The sequence below is a fragment of the Pezoporus flaviventris genome, unplaced genomic scaffold, assembly GCF_033815535.1.
Source record: "Pezoporus flaviventris isolate CSIRO_AGI_PZ_B2104156 unplaced genomic scaffold, CSIRO_AGI_Pfla_v1 ptg000059l, whole genome shotgun sequence".
Classification (NCBI taxonomy): Eukaryota; Metazoa; Chordata; class Aves; order Psittaciformes; family Psittacidae; genus Pezoporus; species Pezoporus flaviventris.
The window spans coordinates 1,270,247-1,297,338 of record NW_026892607.1 but is presented as its reverse complement, the minus strand read 5'-3'; the positions used below and the strand labels follow the sequence as shown (position 1 = coordinate 1,297,338).

Here is a 27,092-nt window from a genome sequence, read left to right as displayed (position 1 = left end):
AAGCACCATCATTTCATCTTCCACTTTTAAAAGCTGTATTCCCAGTGTCTTGCATGAAGAGGATTTCCTCTTTGTGTCTTTACAACAAAGATCTAACAGAGCAATTTTTAACCTGTTTTCTAGCCCAAAACTTGAGGGTTTACATTCCAAACAGCAGAAAGAACTTGACAGCCTGAAGTGTTGTTACATTTTGGTTTGGTTAAATAATTCAAATACTTTCATAACTCCAATGAAAAAATTATTACAGCACAATGGTTCTGCTGACAATAAAATATAATTAAACCAATGCCTTAGCAGAACAGAAATAAAAAGAGGTTTAAAGAGTTATAAATAACTGGAAACACTTCTGAAGCTTTCAAGGACTCAAATGCAGTTTTGTATTATTTAGGCCAATTTTAATTGTTAATATTTTTCTGACCTTGAACATTTTGATATTTGACTTCTGGCATGAGTATTCTAGTACTTAGAAAAACTACTTACTTCCTATCAAAGAAACTTTCTGCTATCAACCTACTCCTCAGCAATGACAACAAACCACAAGCGAGGTCTGCATAACATCCCATTCTGGATGAGGAACCTTTCTGGCATGAAAGCTGATAGGAAATGACTGTTGGAAAGAAACTGAGAGGAGTACGGGTTTGTTTAATACTGTCAGCACTAAAACAATAAATTACACAAAAAAAAACCCAGCTGCATCAAAAGATATCGACAAAATTACTTCAAAATGACAGCACATCCATCACAAGCTTAATGTGCCACTCACCCAGTGCCATTCCAATGCTATTTTGCTCCATGTACATTATATTTGTGCCTAAGGTTCTTTATTTCATAGAATCCCAGACTGGTTTGGGTTAGAAGGGAGCTTAAAGCTCCTCCAGCTCCAACCCCTGCCACGGGCAGGGACACCTTCCACTAGAGCAGCTTGCTCCAAGCCCCTGTGTCCAACCTGGCCTTGAGCACTGCCAGGGATGGGGCAGCCACAGCTTCTCTGGGCACCCTGTGCCAGTGCCTCAGCACCCTCACAGGGGAGAGCTTCTGCCTAAGAGCTGATCTAAGTTGACCCTCACCCACATATATAGGCTATCACATAGTGAAGCCCCAAAATATTGCAAGCAAAAGCATATGAAAAACAAGAACCGTTCCTTTGGATGAAGATTTTGATTAAGAAACAGAAACCAGTAAACTGCAATCACTGCAACAAATATGGTGCCCAATAAGGATGGAAAAACACTGACTGGTTTGGTTTCTTCCATACAGAGTGCTTGCTGTAAGGGCTGGGGTTTGTAGACATGAGCGGACAATAAAACAAAGCACTTCTAAATCATCCCCTTATAACAACAATTAGCAGAAACAAAAACCACAGACAGATGGAACGGGTTACACAGGGAAATTTCAAGTTATGACCACAGGAAACAAGCCTTTTTAAGCAAACTGAAGTGCTCCTAATCCAGTTTATTTTCCTAAGCCAAATACAAAACAATTTCCTTCTATAGGGACATAGCTGCAGCAGCCCCAGCCCAGATGCAGGACTTGCCGAGGGCCTCCATCTCTCGGTTCATGGGGTCCCCTCACACGGGATGTAGGAAAACCTCTTTGTTAAGTAGGCTTAAGATCACCACCTCTGTAAGTGACTGCACCCACTTCCAGAAATACTAGCATTCTGGTACCACGCATGCTCCTGAGAGGAACACTGGAGTTCACAGTGAGCAGCACTGCTGGCACATCCATAGGCCACAAGTTCACCTTTTGTTCATGATTCCTGCCAATATAACCATATTCTAGGTTGGGCTGATGTTAATTCTGCTGAAAGCAGAGGTTTAACTTCTACTATAAAGTGAAGAACACAGCACAGCCTGCTCACAGGTTTAGGAATATGCCCTTTAAGGATGCAAGTCATTTCATAGAGTCATCGAATGGTTTAGAAGGGACCTTAAAGCTCATCCAATTCCAACCCCCTGCCACGGGCAGGGACACCTTCCACTAGAGCAGCTTGCTCCAAGCCCCTGTGTCCAACCTGGCCTTGAGCACTGCCAGGGATGGGGCAGCCACAGCTTCTCTGGGCACCCTGTGCATTATCATCACTCTTCATGGCAAGGAAAAGGGAGAAAATGGGTGGACAGACAGCTATAAAGGTCTCCCGTCCTCTTGATCAGACTCTACCACCATCAGGTTGTATGATGAGGAAGGGATGCTGTGTCAGACACCAAAAGCAGCCAAACCCTGGTGTTGTGGGCTCATCCAGTCTGTCAGGAGTTGCTTAATGAAATCATTGGCAACCTGCTCTCTGAGACCTCCCCGAAGTTGTCTCCATTGAGGAAAAGCCTTAACTTTTCACTTGCACACAGTTCTCGGATCAAGGCTATGGCTTTTCCTGTCCCCATTAAAATGCAACCACTTCAAAAACTTACAGCTCCTACCAAGCAAGCAAAAATGTTGTTGAGTTTTTGTTGGCTAAGGAATCTCCAGACTAAGACTGATTGATAAAGGATGGGTTTCACCAAAACCATGTTTATCCTTGGGCGAAACCAGATGGAGAAGAGCTATAGTCTGCAAATTAAACATCTCCATGCTAAAGAAAGATTCCAAGCAATGCTAAAGAACTAACTCTTCGGGAAAAATAATGACTTTTCAGGATGTTAGCTAACCATCCCAGTACTCCCATCCAAATCTATTAGTGATGCCAACAACATACCTTGCTAGCCACTGACGTTATTCGTGTCTCAGAACACAGGCAGTAAATGATGAGATTTAATTCAAAATCATCTGGAATCTTCCTCTCCTTTGATTTTATCTTGTGCCAAGAGTTGCTGCTCACACTCAGTCAGTGACATGCACATCCTGACATGCAGTTCCCACACCGCCAAAACTACTTGCTTTCCCTTACCTGGCAGAGGAGTTGTATGTATCTTGATTTAAAACGATGAGTGCATTGCTACACCACTTCTTCCTAAGCTGCCAAATGGAATTTCAGGTCTCTCAGCCATGACCGATACTAACCTGGGGTTTCAAGCAGATGAACACCAGGTCCAACTCTGGCATGCCTTCTAGAAAGGCAAAAATAAAGCTGACACCCTCAACTACCCCACTACGGGCACTCGTGCAGTCCCAAACTGATTGCCACAGGCCAAGGGCATCTGTGTTCCAGCTATAAACTCCCTGTTTACAATGCAGGTTTTACTGGAGCATATCAAAGTATTTTAATACAAAACTCCACGAAGTCCGCCAGTCTTTCTCCCTAAGCAAATATTACATTACCCAGCAGGTAAATGAAGACATTGATGCCCAAATAATTTGCAGCAGAGCTGGAGAAGGAAAGCAAAAAATTACAGCAGCCCAGCCCAGCCTTCCTTTCTCTTCCTATAGCACACAAGTAGCAAAGGGAGAATACAGTGAAAGGGAAAATGATCTAAATAAAATATGCAGAAGAATTCTTCTAAACCCCATAGATTAAAGAACATCCCTCAGACAGACCTGTCAGCCTAGAGCAAGGACTGCTCCAGGCTGAGCTAGGGGGGACCTCCACATCGAATCTCTTTTTGGGCGCAGTTTGCTTAAAGCTGACTTTTACACCTTGCAGTGGGGTGTATTTTTAAAGTGTGACTGGTTCCATGGCACAAGGACTTTGGGAAGAGACCAGCTCCCATTGCAACTGTATGTCCTCAGAAAACCAAGACCAGAAACTGGGCAAAGGCAGCACTGTGGCAAACTAACATTGCAATATTTGCATCCTTTTAATCACACTGTAGAATTTTCCATGTGCTTCTTTTGGGTGCCCCCGAGTTGTTCCAGTTAACAATGTGCTATTAACCTGTTTGGCAATCTTCACCATTAAAACACCTGGAACTAAAGTCTCAACAGTGCCGTGCGGCGTTACCAGTCAACGCTCACATCCCTGGCTGTGACTACTGGTTTTACCTTCCCTATGATGTATTTATACCTTGCCTGCTTTCCACACAAGTTTTACCCACACAGATCTCCCCATGGCTTTCGTTGGAAGAGGTTAAAAAGCCCAAAACTTCAATATATAAAGATTTAGCAGACAACCATTGATCACCATCCTTCCTCTGCACAAAGGAGACGGATTTTTTACTAGAGCTCCCACTTTTGCCAGCAGCAAGACTATGAGGCAGATGATAACAGCAGTGGCTGACTGAGATCTCCACGGGGATTAGGCCCAAAATGTTTTACGTGGTAACACCACAGCCAACCCTTAGGAAGTCCTCCAGAATCCTGACCACAAAATCACACCAAACCCCGTATTTTGATATTAATTAGGTTTGGTACTTACTTAAATGGGAGGAAAAAACCAACATTGGCTGAAATTCAGTGTCAAGACAGGCCCCCTCGCCCCATCCCCATTTCCCTGCCTCTCTCTAAAACGCCCTTCCTTCTGGATTCACTTTAATGAAGAACCGATCGAAACTGCATCCCGAGGGAGCAAACAGAGCTGCGACTCCCACTTTGATCTCTTCCCCATGGAGAAACGCGCTCCCTGCCTAGCTCGCAAGATGTTCATTTGATTGACGTTTGCTCTGATGTGCAAACTGCTTTGAACTTCAGACATTAAATTCCCATCAGGCTGCACTCATTTTTATTCTCCTTCAACGGGATTTACAAGCAGGAGATCAGCGAGCGTAGAAGATAAAATACATTTGCAGAAGCTTTGAATCTGACATCAAAACAGGGCTCAAGTGAGCTCCAATTGGATTTTGTTCGGCCTGAATTTACAGTGTAAATCAACCTCTTTTGCACAGTTTTAGTTAGGGGGAAAAATGAAGGAGTTGCATATAAAAATGACACTTGAGCAGCTACTGAGGGGCTCTCGTCGTTTTAACGTTCATTCCTTTCACTCCCTTTCCGTCCATACAAATTTAAAGCTGATTTAATATGCAAATGAAATTACGTAAGTTCATTGGAAATTCAGGATTTCCTTTGAAATCCAAGACTTCCACTCCTATTTTACATAAACACTGAAATATTCCCACTGCATCTAAACAGAATGCGGGAAAGCAATGCTTTTAGGCATAGATTCAACAATCAAAAAGCCACTGGTGATTCAGCTCACCGGTTTCTTCTGGCAAGGCATAGAAGTTGCTCCAATTATTTCAACTACTGCTTGAAACAGTCCAAGTATACTTAGACATAAAGAAAGTGTATTATTGGAAGGAGGGCTGCAACCCAGTAACACAAACTGTTCCAAACCCCACTATTTCATGAGGAATTTGGACACATTTACGATGTAAAAGCAACAGTCCAAGAGAGCAATTTCCTACATACCTGCTGCAGTTTATGGACAGAAGAAGGTCATGCCAAGACCAGCACTTACACACACATTTTCTAGCGACCCACATGCATTACTGTAGCCTGATACTCTGCAAGAACAGCAAATACATCTTAAATTTCACCTAGTGCAGCCCACCCACTTCTCCTTTGGAAGTGCAGCTCTTCAGATATTGCGGCAACTGAAGGGACTGAATGGGATTCCCGTTATCTCCCACTTAACTGCTCCAGAGAGGAAAGATAAACACAGAAAGAGCAGCGATAAAACTGAAACTGCATTAGCAAATATTTAACCATCTGTTTAAAAAAGGGGAAAAGCAGAGGACTTCTGAAGGCGATATTGCAGGCAGGGAGTAAATGATTTTCAAATATAGGTTTGTAAACTCACTTAGTCAAACAGCTCTATTAATGTTTGTAACACAACACTGCCAAGAAGTATGTTTTACCAACAAATATTTCTCCATTCCATCTCCTTTCACAAATTTAGATAAATGCATTCCCTAAGCTCTTATCAGCACTGTTAAATAAAGAACAAGAATAGATTTCAGTCTGGAGAAGAGAAGGCTCCTGAAGGGGAGACCTTCAAGCAGCTCCAGCACCTGAATGGGGAGCAAGAAACCTGGAGAGGGGCTTTGGACAAGGGCCTGTAGGGACAGGCCAAGGGGAATGGCTTTAAGCTGCCAGAGGGGAGACTGAGATGAGCTCTTAGGCAGAAGCTCTTCCCTGTGAGGGTGCTGAGGCGCTGGCCCAGGGTGCCCAGAGAAGCTGTGGCTGCCCCATCCCTGGCAGTGTTCAAGGCCAGGTTGGACACAGGGGCTTGGAGCAAGCTGCTCTAGTGGAAGATGTCCTGCCCGTGGCAGGGGTTGGAGCTGGAGGAGCTTTAAGCTCCCTTCCAATTCTAGGATTCTATGATTTCCTGCATTCTGGAGATGTTATGATTTTCCTCTCAAACATACGTGTCAGCAGCAGAAGCAATAGCACTGATGAATGGCAATACGCGTGGTTTTTTGGAGACCCGTGTCAACTTCTCATGAAAACCAGCAGTGAAATTCATTTCCATTCTCCAGGGTCGAGGCAAAGAGAAGGGGATGCTTCCACCAGCACACACGTGTATCCATGCCCCATGTGCAGGTACAGCATTATCAGGGGACCATGGTTGGTCACACCATGCTACTCCTTGCAGCAGCAAGGCACATAGGGCAGCTTCCAGCTCTGCCCTTTCTCTCCCTGCCTAGGTCCCAGTAGCTGGCAACTCAAGGAAACCATTTCCTACCTTCTTTTAGAGACACCCAAGGACGTGAAATGCTGTAGCACATCAGAGCATGATGGGTTTTAAAACTGGACAGAAATGGAAAAGAATCAAGAATGGGTTAGGGAAGAATTTTTTATCTTCCCTTAAAAGCATCATCTCCGGGTTTTTTGCTGGAAAAGCTGCACAGGCAGCTGTGCGTTTCCTCATAAATGCACCTCAGTAAGAGGTTATAAACTCTTTTTTGTGCAGAGTTTGATTTTTGTGATTTTCTTTCATCTGCAAATACTCAGTATAAGCTATCTATTTGATCAACATGTTGCCATCTAGTTCAACATCATCTTTGTCGAGAAAGCTATCTCAGCTGTCATTCACAAGTCAGACCACACAGGCCTGCAAAGTTACAACCCCACCAAAGCTAATGCTTCCAAATCTGTCCCAAAACTCATGCCTTTAGTCTTTAGACACTTCTGACAACTAACAGGTATTCCATAAATTCCTGCTGGAGATGCAGGGAAGCTGCAGGTGCTCAGTACTTCTGATAACTAAACACCGATTATGCTTTCCCTACCCTCTTGCTGACACTCTTCTATAGCCCCATTTCCACCCCACACACATCAGGCCATTTCAGTTCCAAGACTTCCTAAAGACCTACTTTCTGGGAATGAAGCATCTCAGGCATGACAAGCAGGAGACACCCTCCTGTGCACAAAGGTACTTATCCTCTTAAGAAGGAAGATACATTAATTAAAACATTGTCCTGTAAATAACCACACAATTCACTCCTGATAGGGAATGTCTGGAGACAGCATGAGATCTGTTTCTCATGGCTTCTTCATCAGCCATTATTAGTGAGGAAAACACAAAGCCTTATTTTTCCAGCAGGGATTTCTTTAAGGATTAGAATCACTTGACATCCATTTTCCTTATCTCCCATCAGTTTATCCATCCATTTTGCTAAGAGCCCAGAGCACTTTATCCATATTAACTCTGTCACATTGGAGCAATCCATCTTCTCAACTGCTGTGGGCACTTCCTCAATGCAGCACACAGCCCTGAGGAAAGGAGCAAGTCTTCAGGCTCTGACCCCATGGACACAAATAAAGCCTGGATCATAGGACAGATACCAGATCCTTGTACCATCCACTTCCGAGCTTGCCTGAGAGCTATCCTCTCTGATGACTCTTATCAACTGTTGCCTCTTCATTACCATCATGGTTTTTCCATTCCCAACCCTTGGCTAAGCAGAACTGAAAATGCAAAATGCTGTATTTGAAGAAAGGAACAGAAAAAACTAAAGAAAACCACATAGCCCTGCTCCACTTTAGCAGTCCACCTCTACTTAGCAGTACTTGCATGTATACTTATGCATATGATTAATTTCCATTCACACGAGCACATATTTGAATGCTTTGGCAAACCAGATGAGCAGAAGCATATGATGACGTGCTTGTTGAATTAAGGCCTATGGAAAAGTCCCTTGCCAAAACCACTCAACAGCCACCAACTGCACTGCCTCCTCAAGTTGTGTTTGCATGCTCCGATTTAGTTATTCTCACTACTTTCCAAACCAAGGGAGTTCCGTTGCACAAACCTACCTCAGTGGGGAGAACAAATACATGACTGTTAGTACTTCAACCAGCTTAGGTCAGTATATGCTGGGTACAACAAAGAACCAAAAGCACAGGCTGTTAATTTTAATTCAGAACTAGTCACTACAGACTGGAACCACAGTCATAGAATCCTAGAACGGTCTGGGTTGGAAGGGATCTTAGAGCTCATCCAGCTCCGAGCCCTGCCACGGGCAGGGACACCTTCCACTAGAGCAGCTTGCTCCAAGCCCCTGGCCTTGAACACTGCCAGGGATGGGGCAGCCACAGCTCCTCTCACAGGGAAGGTTTTTTCCCAGTCACAGGGAATCTCACTCATTTGGGCTCTTCACCACATAAAGGCAATGCAATAAACACTGCTTTCCCTGTCATGTCTCACTACTCAACTAAACGAGCAATTCAAGTGCCAGGTTTACTTTATATCCCAGTTTGTGCTTTGTTTTATTTTGTATCATTGATTTATAGTGCCCCGGTGTGGTTTATCTCAAGCAACATGGCAAAGTATCTTCAAAGCCAATGCTCAGATTTTCAAGGTAAATGCAAGCAAACACAAGGCAACATATGGGTAATTTTAACAGCAACAACAAATGTAATCTAAAGATACCAAACCACTAAACCAACCCTCAATAAACCTTTCTCTACACAATAGTTCATCATCTCCTTCCAAAGTCATTTTTCCAAAGCCAATCCAAACTTGCTGCATTCCCAACACAATGTAAAAGGCTGATGGAAGAATCACCTCAGAGTATGAAATGCCCTCAGATTTTCAAACATCACCATGCATTTAGATGCCGATCACCATAAGCAGCCTTAAATGTTGTGGGACTGGCCTTCGTATCTACGTTAAAAATATACCCTGAAGATAAGATGCATCTGATACTGTTCTTGCACCAAATGTTTACTCAAGTAAAGAGGCCCCATGACGAAACACCTCCCTGCACAAAGAGAATACACAGAATGAAGGAGCTGTAACACAGATATTTCACAAGCCTCCTGAAAGAAAAGCCAGAGCCCTAAGGACACGTGCATTTTTAAGGTACAACCTAAAGCAAAGTATCTCCTGGATATGGCAAATAGCACAGACAAATCCATGCCTTTTTAATGTGCCCTGTTTTATAGCAGCAGCTAACACAGGCTCTAAACCAAACTATTATAATTATTGTTGCTCTAACACCAGTACTCTCCTGCCCAGCACTAACACACATCTTTTAAGCACCAAAGATAAGCTGTCACCAACAGCAGCACATTTAACTCAACTTCTCACCAGTGCAGGACTCCTCAAAGCCAGATCAAGTGAGGCCAAAAATTAAAGGTGGAAGAGTTCAAATAAATCAGTAGCCTTCAAAATATGCAGGTGGGAGACAGTTGTTGTTTCCAAAATGATTCCTCAATCCATGTTCGAACACTCACATGTGTATTCCAGTCTCCAAAATCTGACTGCTGGCCATATCTTTCCCTTTCAATCAGGTTTTGAGGTGCCCAAGGGGGATCCTGAGGAGCATGTAAGCTTTTAATGTCAATGGAAAGCTTCTGCTTAAGAAGAAGGTTATGGCATTTTGAGATTTCTATTAAAAACTAATCCCTCTTCTGGAGAGACAGGGAGACAAGGACGGGTTTTGAGGTAGCCCTAACAGCAGAACTGGCTTTTCAGGAGCAGCCACTTTCTGCCAGTGTGAACTGTTTTACTTTACTTTCCCCTTTAGCAGGCCTGTATCAGACATAAGACCCAACAACACCACGTTGGGTATCAACACTGGCTTTTTACCCCTGACATTTTAACCAAAATGGAGATTCTCCCAGAAGGGAGATGCTACAGAGAAGGAAAATGAAAGGAAGAACAGCAGAAGGGGAAGAAACAACAAATGATGGCAGAAGCACTTAGACAAATCAGGCAATTAACAAAACATGGTGCTAGAACCCTGGAAGTGAAGTTTCTAAAGGAAAACATGGTTTTACATTCTTTGCATGACTTGCAGACAATTTCCTGAAGACAGGAGTGGATATATTCCCAGTGGTCAGATAAGCCACCTTTCTCAAGCACAGGTACTCAACCAGGCATTGCCAAAGTGCTGCCCAAAAGATCCTGCAGACTGACAGACTGGTCTGGTAACCACTTAACCAGATTTAGTATTATCAATCCAAGCAACTAAATAATAAGAATAAAATTCTCAGTATTTACATTATCATATCATATTAATATATATTACTATATTATATCCATATATAATAATACCATATTATATTCTAATAATGGATGATATAGTATGATATAATATATAATAATATATTGTATTATTATATTATGTTAATATTATTTATATTCTCTTCATCAGGGACTGCAGTGACAGGACAAGGGGTAACGGGTTCAAACTTAAACAGGGGAAGTTTAGATTGGATCTAAGGAAGAAATTCTTTCCTGTGAGGGTGGTGAGGCACTGGAATGGGTTGCCCAGGGAGGTTGTGAATGCTTCATCCCTGGTGGTATGCAAGGCCAGGTTGGACAGAGCCTTGGGTGCCATGGTTTAGTGCGAGGTGTCCCTGCCCATGGCAGGGGGGTTGGAACTTGATGATCTTAAGGTCCTTTCCAACCCAAACTATTCTATGATTCTATATTGTAATGCCTCAACGAGGAGCTCTGCAAATAGAAAATTCACCTCTTTACTTAGCCAGCTGTGACCCCAGTTTGTTTTTTAAGCCACTTCCTGTGAAGGACCCTTATGCAAGTCCATCCTGGGGAAAGAGAATTTCTACAGGACCTTGAAACTAAGTAATTTTGGAGCACAAAGCAAAAGGAAACTCAGGAATGTTTCCAGAGCAAACCTTTCTTTTTACTTTTTAATGAAGAATTATGCAATACTGACAGGGGGGTGATAAATCTCCTCATTCCTCCTTCTCTTCAGCCCTTGCTTGGAAGCCTATGCGGGAAGCTTGCTGTTCCTGCATGCAGAGATCAGAGGGCAGGAAGGTTTTCATTCTCAACTAAATCTTGACCTTTCTACTAACACTGCCAAATATCTGGCCGTTGATCACCAGATGTGCCAGCATTTTATGTAGGCCATTTGTGAGTAGGAACTGCACAAAGACCACGACATCTACACACAACACAACGGCAAGGTACTCGTTTCTTTGGAGTCACCTGAGGCTTAATCCTATTGAGATATCTTGCCTCTGTGTCAGTCAACCTGCACACAAAACAAGCGAGTGGCCTTCCTCTCCAGGCACAGATTCACACCACATATTTGAATGCAGTGAATATTTTAAATCCTTATAGAAAAAAAGGTTAATGCTATACTTCAGGAACGATGAAAGCACAGTGTCACTAGCAGAAAAGCTGTCCCATAGAGCCACGTTGCAGAAAGTGCTTTTAATATTTATTACCCAATTTACCTTCCTCTCCCCAAAATGCTTTTAAATCAGGCAGATATGAACCATGAAAACACACTCTGTAATCAAGGTTTGCATCAAGTGAAAGTTACTTTTCTAGCACATATGGAAGTAAATGTTTAAAATGTTGAGCATTTAGAAGAAATTATTGCAAAAATCAGACCGTCCATCACACTTTCCTACAATTAGGAAGCCCAAAGAAGCCTCTGCAAATATTCAGCATAATAAAACATGATTAAAGACAACCAACTGCCTAGATTTAGGCTATTGAAAACTCCTGTATTTAAAGCAAAACAAACTTTAAATGGACAAATTCTGTTCCTAAGCAATGTACTCAATTTGGGTTAACTTCGGCATCAAACAGCACCAGGTCAACTTGATTAAACTGCAATGCAATAGTTTCAGCATGTGATGTACTGACCAGCTTGTGATTTTGGTTAATGCACTTCAAAGGGAGGGGGTAGAAAAGGAGTCCCATGACTAGCTTCAGAAGAGTTATTCAGTTATTCAGTCTCTCAGTGCAAAGACAGTATCTTGGACAGACTCATTTTGTATTCCATGCAATTAAGGGTTGAACAAACTTTTATCCTTTTTGTTTCATTTTACAACCCATCACAGCAGAAACCCCGTTCTGGTTTAGAGCTCGTCATTAAACATGTACATAGTAAAAATGGGAAAGAACACAAGGACAAGATAAGAAGCATCTTTGGACTACTGTCTTACCCCTTTCAGAGTTACCAAGATTGGTCAGAAAATACAGGCTATTCTGAAAAGAAATCATCTGTTTTCTTCACATATTAACAATTCCAGAATTCAATACTTACTCCATCATAGATGGGGGAATAGTACAGCAGTCCTGGATTGCAGTCAAGGGCGACGTGAGGTGAGCAGTGTATGATGCTTCCACCACTTGCTTGTTCCGATTCACAACATCCAAGTAACGGTTAAATTTCTCCCGGATTTTTTTGGCCAACTGAAAAAAATTAGAAGATTGATTAAAATCAAGCCGTTTGTCTGCATCCCCCATTCCTTATTAACCAACTTAAATGGAAAGTAAAAACTGCATATGTTAAAGATAACAGTTAAATGCTTTGCTCATTGTGCTTCTATTTTGATGAAGTCAAGTAGTTAATGATATCAACCACAGAAAGCAGTCTATACAAAGAGATAAAATACATTTACCATCTCGCAACCTGAACACAGAATTTTGCATGTATGAAAAGTGAAATTTCCATTACATCAGGCTTTCTTATAATTAAGCATTGAGACCTGGATGTGACTCTCCCTATGCTACTGGCTTACAACTGAAACATTTTGATAGGATGCTCTTGCAAGGCCTGGCAAGGGCGTGATGGAGACTAAAATAAAAAGTCAATTTAAAAAAGCTCTATAAGAAGCCCAAATAATAGTATTACAAAAGACCTCACCTAGAGAGCAATCTTTTTACTGCTTCAGGAGCAATCAACTAACAGCACATGTGCAGTGCGCTGAATGTATTCAAGAGAATAAGCTCAGGATCCAGACAGCCCCAATTACCACCATGAATGTTCTCTGGTCATCAACAGCCTCCTCAGCCAGGTAGATCTGTGCAGAAGCATTTCATGTCTCCTTTCATGTAGTTCTGATTGTGATTTGGACAAAAAAAGCCTTCCCCTCCCTTGCTTTTTTCTGTGTATCCTCTGCTACTTTTCTAGGGTCACCACAAGCTCTTAACTGAGCATCTTTCAAGTGATTTTCTTCCCCAGCCTAGCAGCTTTCTGTGGCTAGTTATAAGCTACAGCAGTTGTAATTACAGACTTCAAGAGCAATATGAAAAACATGTAATTGATATTACGTTGTAACAAAAAGAAATAATGGCAACTGTCTTGCACAGGTGAAATTCTTCCACAAGCCTTTTGTTGCCAGAGGCCTGATGAATAGGTTGCCCAGAGAAGCTGTGGCTGCCCCATCCCTGGCAGTGCTCAAGGCCAGGTTGGACACAGGGGCTTGGAGCAAGCTGCTCTAATGTAAGGTGTCCCTGCCCGTGGCAGGGGTTCGAGCTGGATGAGCTTTAAGGTCCATTCAAACACAAACCAGGCTGGGATTCTATGACTCTATGATGAAGGCAGCCACTTATAAATCAGGACTAGGTTTACAAGTTACATTATTAAAAGCAGATGATCGTATTTCTCTCCTTTCAGAAAGTGAAACCTAACAGACTGTTATCCCTCCCTAGCAATTCTCAGGCCTTGAAAACAATTAAGAGTGCCTAACTAGAAAGGGCAAATTGGGCATTTCAGCCCTTTAAATGTTTCTCGGTACCAGGCAGATTGGAAGCAGTCTGAAGGCACACGGTGTTATCAAGGGTAGAAGCATCAGATTTTACAAGAGCCATTTACTAAGACTTTTGCTCCTGGTCTTTTATTCAAAGTTAGAAATTAACAAAACAAATCAGGTACATAAGAAATTTGCTCTGGCACATTCAGTGCCCTGTTCACACCAACATATTTGTTATAATTAATCGTTGGCCAGATGCCTCCTAAATGAAACAGAACGATCTCTAAACAATATAGCCTGGTGTTGAATACACAGAAATAGGCATTTTGCATTTCTGCAGACCTTCTCCAGGGCTGAAGTCAGCTCATTAATTCACAGCACTCATCTCTCCTGCTCCCTGGACACCCCAGGCTCTATGGGGATGATTTAACGGCACCGCTACATTTGTGCACTGAGAAGCGCACTCGGTTGTTCCAGATCCCCTGCGCTGACAAATGTCTTTCCTAACTATTATTAACAGGACATTTCATCATGATTTACTTTGTTATGCGAATAACAAGGCCCACGCTGATAACAGCACTGCCTTTGCCTCCATTGTTCCCACAAATGCTGCAGCTTAACAACAGGTCTCCTAGGAGCACAGGTTTTAATAGGACCTTGCTCAAATGACTTGCAGAATTATACCTAATTAGTTTTGCAGAATGATTTATTGCCAAGGCACCAGAGGACTACTAATGGTCTCCTCCATGTTAGGCATCCAACACAATTAAATTACTCCCAGTTGTTAGATCATAAGCTGCTGGGTTGTTCCTTTTCTATTTCCCGGTAAACTTTCTCTTTGTCTGATTGTACTGCTCAAAGGTGTCCTTGAGAAGTGGATTCTTCTGGAGGGTTTCAAGCCAAATTTCCTAAATCAAAGCATTTAAGTTGCATGGTTACCAAGTTCCCCTTTCAGCGAGGGCAAATGAAATACCTGTGCTTAAGCACTATGTAAACCAGATACTTGAGCCTATTCACTTCTTTTGTGGTTTCACTACCTGAAATCACAAAAATGGGAACTGGAGTTTGCTGAAAGAAGGACCACACAAACAAACACGCAGTAACAGAACTAACATGGAGCATCAGAGCAAAAGAACATACATTTGGAATCACACTTTTTCCTGATAAATGAATGCTGTACAGGAAGCTGTGGCTGCCCCATCCCTGGCAGTGTTCAAGGCCAGGTTGGACACAGGGGCTTGGAGCAAGCTGCTCTAGTGGAAGGTGTCCCTGCCCGTGGCAGGGGTTGGAACTGGATGAGCTTTAAGCTCCCTTCCAATTCAAACCATTCCATGATTTGATAATGATGATGTTTTGGTGTTAAAGAGTTTTCCCCTTCCAGGTTCACCAACAAAAGCACCCCACAGCCTTTGAATTTTATCCTACTGTGCAGAGCCTGAAGATCTGACAAAACTGATGAAAAGCAAATGTTCAGTACCAAAACTGCATCTCCCATTGAAAAACCTCTGAACAGCTCAAAGCCACTACATTACTCTGAGTAAATGGGATCCAACACCTCAGCTGGGGCAGTTAGTCAAATGCATGCCAGCAACAAGGCACTTGAAGCCTCCCAAAGCCACACAGACACCTACTCCCTGCCATGGCTAGAAGTACCTAATCTGAAGAACCCCAAAAATACTGCCTTCTGATAGCAACAGAACACTTCTAACAATCAAAACCACTTTAAAAACAGCTAACTCAGAAAAGCTGGATGGCAAGATGATTCAAAAGCCATTTTCCATTGAAAATTGATTACAATGACTAAACCATGTTATGAACCAAAGGGTAACACACCATCCAGTTCAAAGTTAATAAAAACAACTGGTTCTAATTCACCAAATTGAGAAGTAGAATCCAGATGAAGCCTAAATAAAACCCTTAACTTAATTTTTCTTCCATAGTTGGGCTTCACTGGAGCACAAAAATCCATGACAGCGAGCAGGCATTCCAACTCTCAGCGATTAAAACAACAGGCAGAAAACACTACATGCTTCCTAGCTCCTCTTCAATGCCCGTGTGCCCATGCATGCATGCACACTCACACCATTAGCTCAGAAACGTTGCTCAGTTTGCAAAGTGATGCACTCAGTTGCCAGAGTAAAAGCTGCAGGCTTAAAGCAGCTCCTCATCTTTCTAAACTAAAACCTAAACCCTTTGCCCAGAAGATCCCTATTTGTTCCCAGAATCTATCCTGCTTTTCCTCACCTGCCCAGAGATGAGCAGCCGTTGCATACTGACGGATATAAGACCTGCACCACAGTGGTTATAAAACCTCAAAGGTTCAGAAAGAAAGAGACAACAAATAATGAAAGGACAGAGCATTGACTGTGAAACCATCCCAGTGTCATTGTTTAAAACATTGTTAAGGCAAAATGGAAAGTTGTGTCCCAAATTGGGCACATAAAAGGCAGCCACATCCCACACTCAGGTATACCCTTGGGTAGGTACCAGGTGTGACAGACATCTCCTGCTCCCACAGAAATTCACCCATTTTAATGGAGACTAAAATACATCCGGATAGCTTGAGATTGACATCAAATGTTGCTATCCTCAGGTCACTTCTCAAGACGCTCTTGACCCCATTTTCAAACCAAGGGAGAGGGGGAAGCCTTGCCCAGCATTCCTCTTGTCCTTTTTCAGCTTTCTCCTTAACTTTCAGGACCTGAATAACAAGAAATGAGTGTTTGGAGCAAACAATGCAGCCCTGAGCTCCAATCCTAATGTATTTCTGCGGCAGCTGGACTGCAGCCAGAGCGTTCCAGTCTGCAGACAGGTTGGACGGCAACACCTGTTTCTACTACAGCAGCACCCATGGGTAATGCACTTCAGTTGTCACCATCTCCATTGACAACCTTTCATCACAACATCAGTGACTTGCTCTAATTTTCCCAGAGCTTTTCCTCGTTTGCATAGTTCCCTTGAGCTTTTTCTTCTTATAAAGCTTCATTCCCCTCAAAGCTCCACACCTCTAAAGTCTTCCCTTTCCAGGGAGCACTGAGAGAAAGCAGAGCTCCAAGGTTAGGTTTTCTTTCTGGTTGCAGCTGGAAAGCCAAGGTACTTTTAATGCTTTCAAGACTGGATATAAATTATGCATCAGTGAGGCTGACAGGCATGGATGTCATAATGGACTCACAGACAGGGATTTAACACTGCCAAGCTCCTCCAAAAGTACGGCTTACTCACTGAAGAGTTCAGTTAGTAGAATCATAGAAAGGTTTGGGTTGGAAGGGACCTTAAAGCTCATCCAGCTCCAACCCCTGCCACGGGCAGGGACCCCTTCCACTAGAGCAGCTTGCTCCAAGCCCCTGTGTCCAACCTGGCCTTGAACACTGCCAGGGATGGGGCAGCCACAGCTTCTCTGGGCACCCTGTGCCAGTGCCTCAGCACCCTCACAGGGAAGAGCTTCTGCCTAAGAGCTCATCTCAGTCTCCCCTCGGGCAGGTTAAAGCCATTCCCCTTGGCCTGGCCCTACAGGCCCTTGTCCAAAGCCCCTCTCCAGCTTTCCTGCAGCCCCTTTAGGCACTGGAGCTGCTCTAAGGTCTCCCGTTAAGGAGTCTTCTCTTCTCCAGGCTGAACCAGCCCAGCTCTCTTAGCTTAGAGATGTTGTGGTTGCTGTGCTCCAGCTTCTCTGCCAGAGTTCAATATATCAAAACTATTCTGGTCAGTCTGCTCCTGCTTGAGTCTTTACCACCGTCCTGTCTCCTCTTTGGAGCCCAGTTTCACATTCTCTGTGCTGCAGACACCAGATGTCTGGCAGGATGCTGAACACACACTGGCTTCCTTGAAAACAGCTAATCTAGATTTCCCCCTAATAAAACTAAGCACCTTCCCCTTTATTTACATCCCTAGTTCACACCACTGCATTTTCATATTGTGAGCTCTCTGATATTGAAATCACTTCCAGGAAAGGAATCCAAGTTCTTTTTGGCAAACACCTTCCAATCTTTAATAACCTATTCAGTGCGAGAAAAGGTTTTATCTGCTGCGTACAATAGCAATTCTATAACTAGAGACCTTAAAGTGTAAGCAGTTTAATGTCAAAAGGCAAACCACTCTTTGTGTGGCATAAAGGGAGCCAAGTCTATTAAATGGGCCTGAAGGCCAACAGCTGTAGTTTTTCCACTTTCTCAACAAACTGAAAGTCCCTATTTACACAGTTTGGGATATATAAAAAGCACCCCTCCAACAACCCAGTGGTCTGCCAGAACAAAATCCCACCTGACACAGAATGGGAATTAATTGCCTTTGGGTATCAGTTGCTAAGAAAATGTTAATGAATGACAAAGCCAGGAGCCACAGGGGATTTAATTTGCTTACATTTGTTTGCATTTGCTCACGACGATGCTGTTGGAGGCACTACTCTTACTCATAAAACTCTGGTTATATTGCTTGTGATTCATTAGGGCTAAAAGAGCTGGTTATTAATGAAACAGAAGTACTCAATTATTCTTCTATCCACTTCACTGTTGAGCTTTTAACCACAGCAATTATGCTTCACCGGGGCCTCGTTTTTCTCCTCTGACAGCTCCGAATTCATCACACTACCTACAGTGTTTAGACAGTTATTTAGACCTACTCAGAGTGAATAGGTACATCTGGGGAACAAGCAGAGTCTTTTCCTAAGTGGAGAATCAATAGTTAAGACTTCAAAGACGTTTTAATCCAGTTTCTTGTTTCCCCAAAACACTTTTGCCTTTCCAAAGGCCATCTGATACGTATAATGTAGCCCACATGGCCCTTTCACGGTGTGCAGACCACCCAGAAACACTGGAGGAAAACGCTACCCTGGTGCAATGTCAAAGCCAACAAACCCTGTTTCTAAGATGTTGGGATGGTTTCAGATTTAAACCTTTACACGCTGGGTGACAATGACCCCTTCATGGTCCCTTTGCAAGCCAGCACCCACCTGTGCATGCTTACAGGGAAGCAGAAGCCACCCAAGGGTGCATGGTGGGCTCCAGCACCCATCTCCTTCACTTCCACTCATGCAGATCCAACCTTGGGCACCACATAAATCAATCACCCGGGATCACCAATTGCATGATACCTTTCCAAGCAGGAAGTTTTTTCTAAGGAACCATAATTTGGGCATCCCATATTAGGGGTTTTATTTTATTTACAATATTTCACTGATACATCAAAAAAAAACCTCAAAACCCAACACAGACCCAAAATAGTAGCAGAACACACATCAGAATTGTGTAACTCAGTAACAATGATATAAATGAACTACTCAAATACACAACCATAGTATGTGGACCTCCAGGGGAAAAACGTACCACTTAAGTGAAGAAAACAGGATGTTGTTAGACTCAGTTCCATATAAGCCCTTCTTCATTATGTGTTCTCCATTTAGAGGTTGTCCAAACACAAAATAATTTGGGAAAGTTTTTGGAAGAAAGGAGATTTAAACAGCAACAAAAGGGTTCTAATGCAACATTAACGACACATCTGCTGTCCCTATATGACATTCATAGTGGTGATACAGAAATAGGAAAAAGGGGAAGCCAAACAAACCCAGGAAACCATAAGAATAATTATTAAAGGCATGGGAAGTCTTCTTAGAATCCCAGACTGGTTTGGGTTGGAAGGGACCATAAAGCTCCTCCAGCTCCAACCCCTGCCACGGGCAGGGACACCTTCCACTAGAGCAGCTTGCTCCAAGCCCCTGTGTCCAACCTGGCCTTGAACACTGCCAGGGATGGGGCAGCCACAGCTTCTCTGGGCACCCTGTGCCAGCACCTCAGCACCCTCACAGGGAAGAGCTTCTGCCTAAGAGCTCATCTCAGTCTCCCCTCTGGCAGGTTAAAGCCATTCCCCTTGGCCTGTCCCTACAGGCCCTTGTCCCAAGCCCCTCTCCAGGTTTCCTGGAGCCCCTTTAGGCACTGGAGCTGCTCTCAGGTCTCCCTGGAGCCCAGCTCTCTCAGCCTGGTTCCAGAGCAGAGCTGCTTCTGCACAATTCATTTGAGAAGCCAAGTGGGAAATGTGGCATAACAAAGACAGGCAGTGAGACTGAAAAAAGAAGAGGAAATGTCCTCCTGGCTTATTTAGCCCTCCAAATATTCTTTTTACTATTGTATTACAGGTGATGATCTCAACTGTGATGACTGAAGATCAGAAATGTTTCTACAGCTAAATGGAGCGTGTAGGACAGACATCCATAAGACATTCCAGTTTTATCCGAAACCTGCATCAGATAACTTCCAACTAAGCAGAGCTAGAGAGAACCTCCTGTAAAGCCTAACATCTATCACATCTATTATTACCCACAGGGTCAATTGTTAATACCAAAATTAGGGTAATTTATCAGGATTAATGCATTGCTCCAGCTCCTTCTAATGTTTGCCACATGCATCTGAACCTGACCAAACAGACACCTAGCACAGACAAAGGTGAACTTTGCTGGCTTTATCTAAACACCAACCTTATCATTTTTACAGTAACACACATAAGAGATTCACCTTAAAATGCCATGTCAATGTTAAATTGTGAATGTTAAATGTATGATGTCAATCTGAGTCTCATATAAGTCCTATACCATTAATATATTCTCTTATATTTACCCAATTTTTCTGTTAACATTGCACACTTCAATTTAATGCTAGTATGGGACAAGGTTTCTACACCAAAAACTTGGTTTCACTTTTACAGAAACCCAGCATTAGTGGAACTTTTCCTGAACTATTCCACTTTCTGCAAATTAATTTAGCTCTTACATTGACCATAATTCCATCAAAAGCCACCGTATTTCTTCTGAAATATTAGAGGAGGTGACTGCTGCTTTCTAATGCAAACTCTCCAGAAGGACCAGGGCAGGGATTGTGCCCCTGCGCTGGGCACTGGGGAGGCTGCACCTCGGATCCTGTGTTCAGCTCTGGGCCCCTCACTGCAAGAGAGACATTGAGGTGCTGGAGCGGGGCCAGAGAAGGGCAGCGGAGCTGGAGCAGGGCCTGGAGCACAAGGGTGATGGGGAAGGGCTGAGGGACCTGGGGGGTTCAGTGTGGAGAAGAGAAGGCTCAGGGGGGACCTGATGGCTGCCTACAAGTGCCTGACAGGAGGATGGAGCCAGGAGGGGCTGAGCTCTGCTCCCAAGGAACAAGGGATGGGACAAGAGGAACCGGCCTCAAGCTGCCCCAGGGCAGGTTTAGATGGAGATGAGGAACAATTCCTGCCCCAGAGGGTGCTCAGGCATTGGAACAGGCTGCCCAGGGCAGGGCTGCAGGCACCGTCCCTGCTGGGATTCAAAAGGCATGGAGACATGGCACTTTGAGACAAGGGCCAGTGGTGGATTTGGCAGTGCTGGGGGAATCATAAAATGGTTGGACTTGATGATCTTAAGGGTCTTTTCCAACCTAAATGATTCCATGACTTTATGATTCACAACTGCATTTGATCCAGCTCTGCTTTGACTTTTTCCATGGGGAAATTTAAGCATTTACAGTAAACACAACTCAGGGTATTCTTTGTTTCTATTACATGACCAGTTTTTAATGCACACGGGCATGCTATATACTGATACACTCTTGGAAACCAGCAGCAACAGCTCGTGCACAAAGCAGGCTACCTGCAATGCTGAAGAGCAATTCCCTTTTCCCTAGGGACAGCCCTGCTCTGAGGCACTTTTGTTTCTCATGCACATTAAACCTGGTTTGATAGGGGTCTAGGAAGGCCAGGTTACCTGCTGAAGGTTGTGCCAAAGGAGCCCAGGCTTAAACTGGAAGGAAAAGCTGGTTCTTTGTCCAGATGCCTGTGCTGCCCATGCAGGGCAGTGGCTGACTCTTCTACCCAGAACCCATCATGTTTGTAGCATGAAGGTGCTGCTGTGAGCATACAGAATTGGTACCTTAATATCTTAAAGAAGAAAACATGGCTGATTTGATCCATTTTAAAACTGATCCAGAATGGATTTTCCAAATGTATGCATGTATTAAATGCAAACAGCCCTCATACTGAGATCTATTATCTCAGTGTTAAACTGAAGAGTTAAATGTTCAAATGTGTTGCCATAAGAAAAGCCCCCACAAAATTACAAAGAACCCTCAACCACAACTGTTATGCATGAGCCTGTCTCATATTTACACAAAGCAATTGATACCATTTCCACATTCATAAACAGTATTAGCGGGTTTGCTTTGAATTAAATCCATTTTAAAAGAGCCACTTCCAACATGAAAACCAGGCAATTAATGTAAGATACTACATGAGGGCCCCAGCTCTGCCTCTGTTCTTTTGTTTCTGAGGGACAGACCCACACAAAGCAGATGGAAAGCCTTTTCATAGCAATGCAGAACTCTCAGATACAGAATCAGCCCATATACGCCATCTCTATTTATATCCTATCCCATTTATTGTTCTCTGATGTGCTGGACACGAGGAAAGTGGCCACAATAAATCCAGACAGAACTGTCATTTCTAAGCTGACTCTGTTGTATTGCTGGTGAGCAGCAGGAGATGGGAATGGGCTTTTGGACTCACCTGTTGAACTTCACTTTCTCCATTGGATATCTTCTCTGTGTACACAAAGGAGTTGAATATCCTCTGCAAGACAAACCAGAAAGGATGTGTAAGAGGGGTTTTGCCAGAAAATGTCCCATTAAAACAACCCCAAATGGCCCCACGACAAGGAAATTGGTGTCAGAAAAGGACCATTTCACCTGGGAGTCTCTAATGCCACGGTTACCCAAGGGGAATCGCATTCCTCTATACTGTGTGTGGATCTGCATGAAGAGGCTGCTTTGGGATTTGAAGGCGAAGACATAAGAAGGGTTTTTTCTCAAAACATCTGTTAGTTACCAAACTGACATAAGGTGCTAAGAGAAGTGTTTCACATTAGAAATCTACTGCTGTGCAAACCGAGACTGTTCTAGCGCTAAACCCAGCATCACTATAAGAGTGCTTGTTTCCAGCCAACACACGAGAGGCTGTGAGCCAAATGTAGACATATTTGGTACCTGGGAAAGAGAAAAATGAGAGCCGCGTTTGAACACAACCAGACTGAGCTCACTACTGGCAGAAAAAGGCTGTATCAGAAGGTGGAAGTAGGAGCTGTGTCCTCCCCTGGGAGAGCTTCCCATCTGTTCCCAGAGGGACAGGAGTGCCTCCACAGGTGACAGCCACACTGCCAGCACTGCTTATTTACAGTGGTTACATGGAGGGGAAAACCACTCAACACTTGTTAATATTCTGCTTCCAGACTGAAAGATAAGATTGGAAGGATTTGGGCTTACACTGATGGCATTCCTGAAAAGTTTGCCTGATACACCAAAGTTTCACTTTCAGGATTTCTCATTTCCAAGGGCAGCTTTCCCCTCTGGGACAGAGGAGGCCATGGAGATGCTGTGAGGGCTGGAGCAGCTCTGCTCTGGAGCCAGGCTGAGAGAGCTGGGCTGGGGCAGCCTGGAGAAGAGAAGGCTCCTGAAGGGGAGACCTGAGAGCAGCTCCAGTGCCTGAAGGGGCTGCAGGAAAGCTGGAGAGGGGCTTGGGACAAGGGCCTGTAGGGACAGGCCAAGGGGAATGGCTTTAACCTGCCAGAGGGGAGACTGAGATGAGCTCTTAGGCAGAAGCTCTTCTCTGTGAGGGTGCTAAGACGCTGGCACAGGGTGCCCAGAGAAGCTGTGGCTGCCCCATCCCTGGCAGTGTTCAAGGCCAGGTTGGACACAGGGGCTTGGAGCAAGCTGCTCCGGTGGAAGGGGTCCCTGCCCGTGGCAGGGGGTGGAGCTGGATGAGCTTTAAGGTCCCTTCCAACACAAACCAGGCTGGGGTTCCAGAACAGTGGGGCCATCCCCACTAGAAAATATACAGGTGTCCCAAAATATTCATAGAATCACACAAGGGTTTTCAATTCCTTTCCATTCTTTTGCTGTCTTAACAGCAACAGTGGCTGCATAGCACACGGAGATTTGAGACAATAGTATCAGCCAGAACAAGAATAGTGCTGGTTATTCATTATCAAGAAACATAATATTAATATGTTGAGGTTATTTATGTCATTATACATTGAAAAACAGAAAACAAAAAAAGCAAGCCCATTATGTTATGGAGGATCTTCTAAATTCCTCCCATCCTTCTGCTCAGGTGCACTCTTTGGGGTAACCAAAGGGCAGGGAGTGTTCGCAGGTTCCACATGAAAATAAGACAGCTCCATCTGTATATCAAACACCTTCTCCATAAGCAAGATATCCAGTATAAAAGCTGAAATAATTTTCCAGGCAGATCCATATTAAAATGCTGACCCTTCCTTGCAAACACAGGGGTTTGCAGCACCCTGCACGCAGCCCAAACCTGAAGTGACAGAGAAAAACAACTGCACTACTGGGAAATACATCCTACAGCCTCACATATACCAAAATACAATCTTAAGTAATACAAGCAGAAAGAACACAGATGGTGAAATCCTTCCGAGGTTGTGGAGGAGATATAAAACTTAAGAAGTCAACACAATTTTTCTCTGCCAGCCTCAGGGGGAGCTGGAATGTCACTGATGGAGTGGATTCTGTACCAGTGGTAAGCCAAACCCATGACAACACATCTGTAGGCACAGCCACATCTGGTGAAGGGCAGTGATTAATGAAGACCCTGTTGAGTCCCTCCCTTGATGCGAGAGTTGTGAAATTACCAAGACTCATGAATACAGCGCTAGGACAAGCTGGAATCAGCTCTCTAAATTATTAACAACTGCAATTATTAAATAGGTTTAAATTTCATCCAAATCCAGTTTAATCATCCCTCCGTGACTCCAAGAGTTTTCTTGATGCAGGTTTAGCCGATTTCCTCCTAGTAAGGCTACACACAGCTACAACTGGCCAAACCAGCCTGGAAACCCCTTTGGTGTGCTCTGCTCCATTTAGGATCAACACTTTCCCTCATCCCTCTCCCTCCTGAGGACTTCAGGAATGTCAAAAATTTGAACTCTTCATTCTAAAGCAGCATTTGGAAGGGCAGCAATAAATCTCCTCAGTTTACAAGTCTCAGAGAGACAAGAAGAGGGGGGAAGGGAAAGCATCTACTCTTAAAAGGCGCCCATACATTGCGACTTCCTCTCCTTCCAGACCTTTGTTTAAAGTTCTGCTTGGGCACTAACTACAAACACGTTGGCTTTCCCCCTCCCCAACCCCATGAGATGAAAAGATAATTTAAACATCAGAAGAACCTACATTAAAGCACGTCATTTTGATGCAAAATGTCTTAAGTGAATTGAGTTTTTCTCTCCTCAGCATTTAGTCTTCAGACATCAAAAGGAACAAGAAGGAAACAAACTGTCAGCCACCGAGACTGCAGCTTTCTGTCCTCAGCACAAAGCTGACCCCTTCCTCCCCCTTTAACACGGAGCCGTGTTTAGGGACTACCAAACTGATGCCAGGGAACATCACACACGGCTATGGGAGAGTCACCGTGCAGCAGGGGTTTCTTTGGCACTGGGCTGAGTTTTGAACCTATTTTTAATGATTGATAATTTAACCAAGGTCCATAGAACATTGCTATCTTAACAAAAAGCACCGTGCATGTCAGTGAGGAGGTAGCAGGAGATACTATGGGTACCTGCTCCCTGTTCAAGGACTCCTATATGGAATTACACTGCAGACAGAAACATCTCCCTGTTGTATTTAAGCTAATTTCATTAACTTAAAAAGTGATTTAACTTTGAGTAGAAAACCAGAGCTAAGTGGCAACCTCCAAACCAGAGGGGCTGGAGCAGCTCTGCTCTGGAGCCAGGCTGAGAGAGCTGGGCTGGGGCAGCCTGGAGAAGAGAAGGCTCCTGAAGGGGAGACCTGAGAGCAGCCCCAGTGCCTGAAGGGGCTGCAGGAAACCTGGAGAGGGGCTTGGGACAAGGGCCTGTAGGGACAGGCCAAGGGGAATGGCTTTAACCTGCCCGAGGGGAGACTGAGATGAGCTCTTAGGCAGAAGCTCTTCCCTGTGAGGGTGCTGAGGCGCTGGCACAGGGTGCCCAGAGAAGCTGTGGCTGCCCCATCCCTGGCAGTGTTCAAGGCCAGGTTGGACACAGGGGCTTGGAGCAAGCTGCTCTAGTGGAAGGTGTCCCTGCCCGTGGCAGGGGTTGGAGCTGGAGGAGCTTTAAGGTCCTTTCCAATCAAAGCCAGTCTGGGATTCTATGAAATGAAGCTCAGGGAACTTCACAGACTCAAGAGTAAGTCAGCTCCTCAAACTCACAATAATAGCCCAAACATTTAGGAGCACTTGCCCCTCCTGGTTTACACAGCACATTAGCATCTGTACTTTATTCTTCCCACCCCTTTATGTTCGTTTGAATCTGCTGAGCAGATGGCAGCAGGCAAAGTTCACTCCAACAGGAGCAATTACACATGTGCTTAATGAGATGCTCTCCTGGGATCATTTGCCAGAGCCCATAAGCACAATGCACGAAGGCTGCAACCACTGCACTGGTTCAGCATCCAACCTTTCCCTGCCGAGCTGGTGCTGTACCAGACACTGCTATCTGCATCCCCATCACCCCTCCCAACACCACCTCAAGCCCTAAAACAGCATTTTATTGTGGCTTTCTCCATTTGGCCACCTTCTTTTAAGTGTATAATAATGCTTATAAATATCCAGGCTCCTGCTGAACATCAGTCAAGTATGCAAAAGAGATTCGTTTTCTCAGGAATTCTCTAATTCCTTTAAACCTGACATCTTTCCAAGTCAACATCTTTGTTCTTGTGGCACACGGCAGAGGACAGCTCCACCCTCTACACTACCCACTACCTACCTTAGGTGCTGGGCTGACAACAGTTGCTCACAGTCGTGTTCCGATATACCCGCACACAGAGCACACAACTACTGCAATGCCTTGGTTTCATCAAGCAGATTTCTACCAAGGTTTCTGACTTTAAAAAATTATCAGAAATAAAAGCAACTTTGTTTTTCAATCCAAACTCTGAATTAAATGTCAAGATTTGGGGTAGAAAACAGCATTTTGTGCTGCCATGGCTTACCCAGCTCAGCAAGAGGACTTTGCTTCATTCAGGTCAGGTAGTTCCACCACAAAACACAAAATTCAGAAGTAAGCACAGTGGAAGACTTCATCAAAACTCGTGAGTCTTGAAGCATATCTGATGTCCATACTTCCAAAAGCAAACTTCAGAAATGACATTAATTCCAGTTTTAGGCAGGTCTAACTTAGAAAGTCAGTGTGAAAGTGTAATTTTCCTACAAATCACTCCAACATTGGAGATGCTGAGAAAGAACTAACACTTGTCTGGCTGGCTGTATCCACCACCTGATGCTTCATATTCCCATTAAGCTCTGGGGCAGGCAGGGGC

The 27,092-nt window shown here is 44.0% G+C and overlaps 1 protein-coding gene across 2 annotated transcripts in view; it reads right to left on the bottom strand.

Moving 5' to 3' along the window:
* CACHD1 (cache domain containing 1) overlaps nucleotides 1–27,092 on the bottom strand; it is a 108,796-nt gene that overhangs the window by 49,725 nt on the left and 31,979 nt on the right. For both annotated transcript variants that reach the window (XM_061469682.1, XM_061469683.1), the window contains exons 2-3: nucleotides 22,294–22,356; nucleotides 12,348–12,496 (exon numbers count right to left, since the gene is read on the bottom strand). In XM_061469682.1, the coding sequence (XP_061325666.1) occupies nucleotides 12,348–12,496; nucleotides 22,294–22,356 (212 nt within the window). The remainder of the gene's footprint in view (nucleotides 1–12,347; nucleotides 12,497–22,293; nucleotides 22,357–27,092) is intronic.